This window comes from Fonticula alba (assembly GCF_000388065.1).
Source record: "Fonticula alba strain ATCC 38817 unplaced genomic scaffold supercont2.10, whole genome shotgun sequence".
NCBI classification, from domain to species: Eukaryota; order Rotosphaerida; family Fonticulaceae; genus Fonticula; species Fonticula alba.
Window position 1 is genome coordinate 197,871 of NW_009242980.1, and position 1,153 is coordinate 199,023.

Consider the following 1,153-nt stretch of genomic DNA (forward strand, 5'->3'; position numbering starts at 1 on the left):
CCCCCCCCCCCCCCCCCGCACCGCAGGGCTTCCTGACTGCGCCCTTCGTCAAGCCGCCGGTTCGTGTGGACATCCGGCCGGCGCTGGCAGGCACCCCCGGGCCGGACGGCCCGCACCTCCTGGCTCTGGCCCTGGAGCTGCAGGTGACCCCGCGCCTGGGCCTGCGGACCCTCGGCGGCTGCCGGTCGGTGGAGGTGCGCGCCTGGTTCGGGCCCGGCCCGCGGCCGACGGCCGCGGCTCGCGGCGGCGGCGGTGGCGGCCGCCGCCGCCGCCCCACCCCGGCCATCGCACAGGCTCCCGCCGAGCCGGACCCCGATGCGGCGTGCTGCCTGTCCGGCTCGACGGCCGGCACGGTCATCGGGCGCTTCGACCTCGACCGGGACGCCCACTTCGTCGGACACCCGGCGCCATGGCTGCTCCTCTGGCTGCCGACCGCGCTGCCGGGCCCGGCCGTGGCGGCTGCCGTCCGCGCCTGGTGGCCGACCGCCGGGCCGCTGGATGCCCCGATGGTCCCCTTCCTGGTGCGCCGCTTGTGGGGGGTGGGTGGGCGAGGAGCCGCGCCGCCCTTTCGCCCAGCACACCCTCGCCCCCTCCCCCCTCTTTTGACTGACTCGCTGCCGGCATATCCGGGTCGCGTAGGGTGCCACGGCGTCCGTGGCTCGGTGCTCGGCCGGCCGACACCAGACACACAGGCACCCGGCGCGCCACTTGCCCATCCGCCGCCTGGCGGTGGACATCTTCCGCGGTGCGTTGCCGCTTCCACCTCGATCTTTGCCCTCGCCCTGGGCACGTCCGCGCCATGTCGAGCCTGACGCCGCGCGCCTCCGTGGCCGTCCCTGCGCGCAGGCGCCCCGCAGATCGGTCTCGGGCGCGCCCTGGTCCTGCAAATCGCCCGGCCACCCCCCAACCCCGAGGCCGAGGACACCCCCCCGGCGGGCGGTTGCCTCGCCGACGCTGCCGGCCATCCGACGCCCCAGCAGCTGCCCCCCTCGCCGGAGCAGCTGCACGACGCCCTGACAGGCCGGGACTTGGTGGACCCGATGCTACTTCCCTCGGGCCACCATGTCAACCGATCAACGCATATCCTTTCCCCGCTCCACCGGCCCCCCGGCCCTCTCCTCCGCTTCCCCGCCTGCCACCTGTCCTCCGCCTC

General features: G+C 76.3%; 1 protein-coding gene across 1 annotated transcript in view; it reads left to right on the top strand.

Moving 5' to 3' along the window:
• Nucleotides 1–1,153, top strand: part of H696_05362 (hypothetical protein) — a gene marked incomplete at its 3' end in the record, with an annotated part of 4,987 nt that overhangs the window by 1,963 nt on the left and 1,871 nt on the right. Inside the window, exons 2-4 of the mRNA XM_009499208.1 lie at nt 27–521; nt 640–745; nt 847–1,064. Coding sequence (XP_009497483.1) covers nt 27–521; nt 640–745; nt 847–1,064 — 819 coding nt within the window. The remainder of the gene's footprint in view (nt 1–26; nt 522–639; nt 746–846; nt 1,065–1,153) is intronic.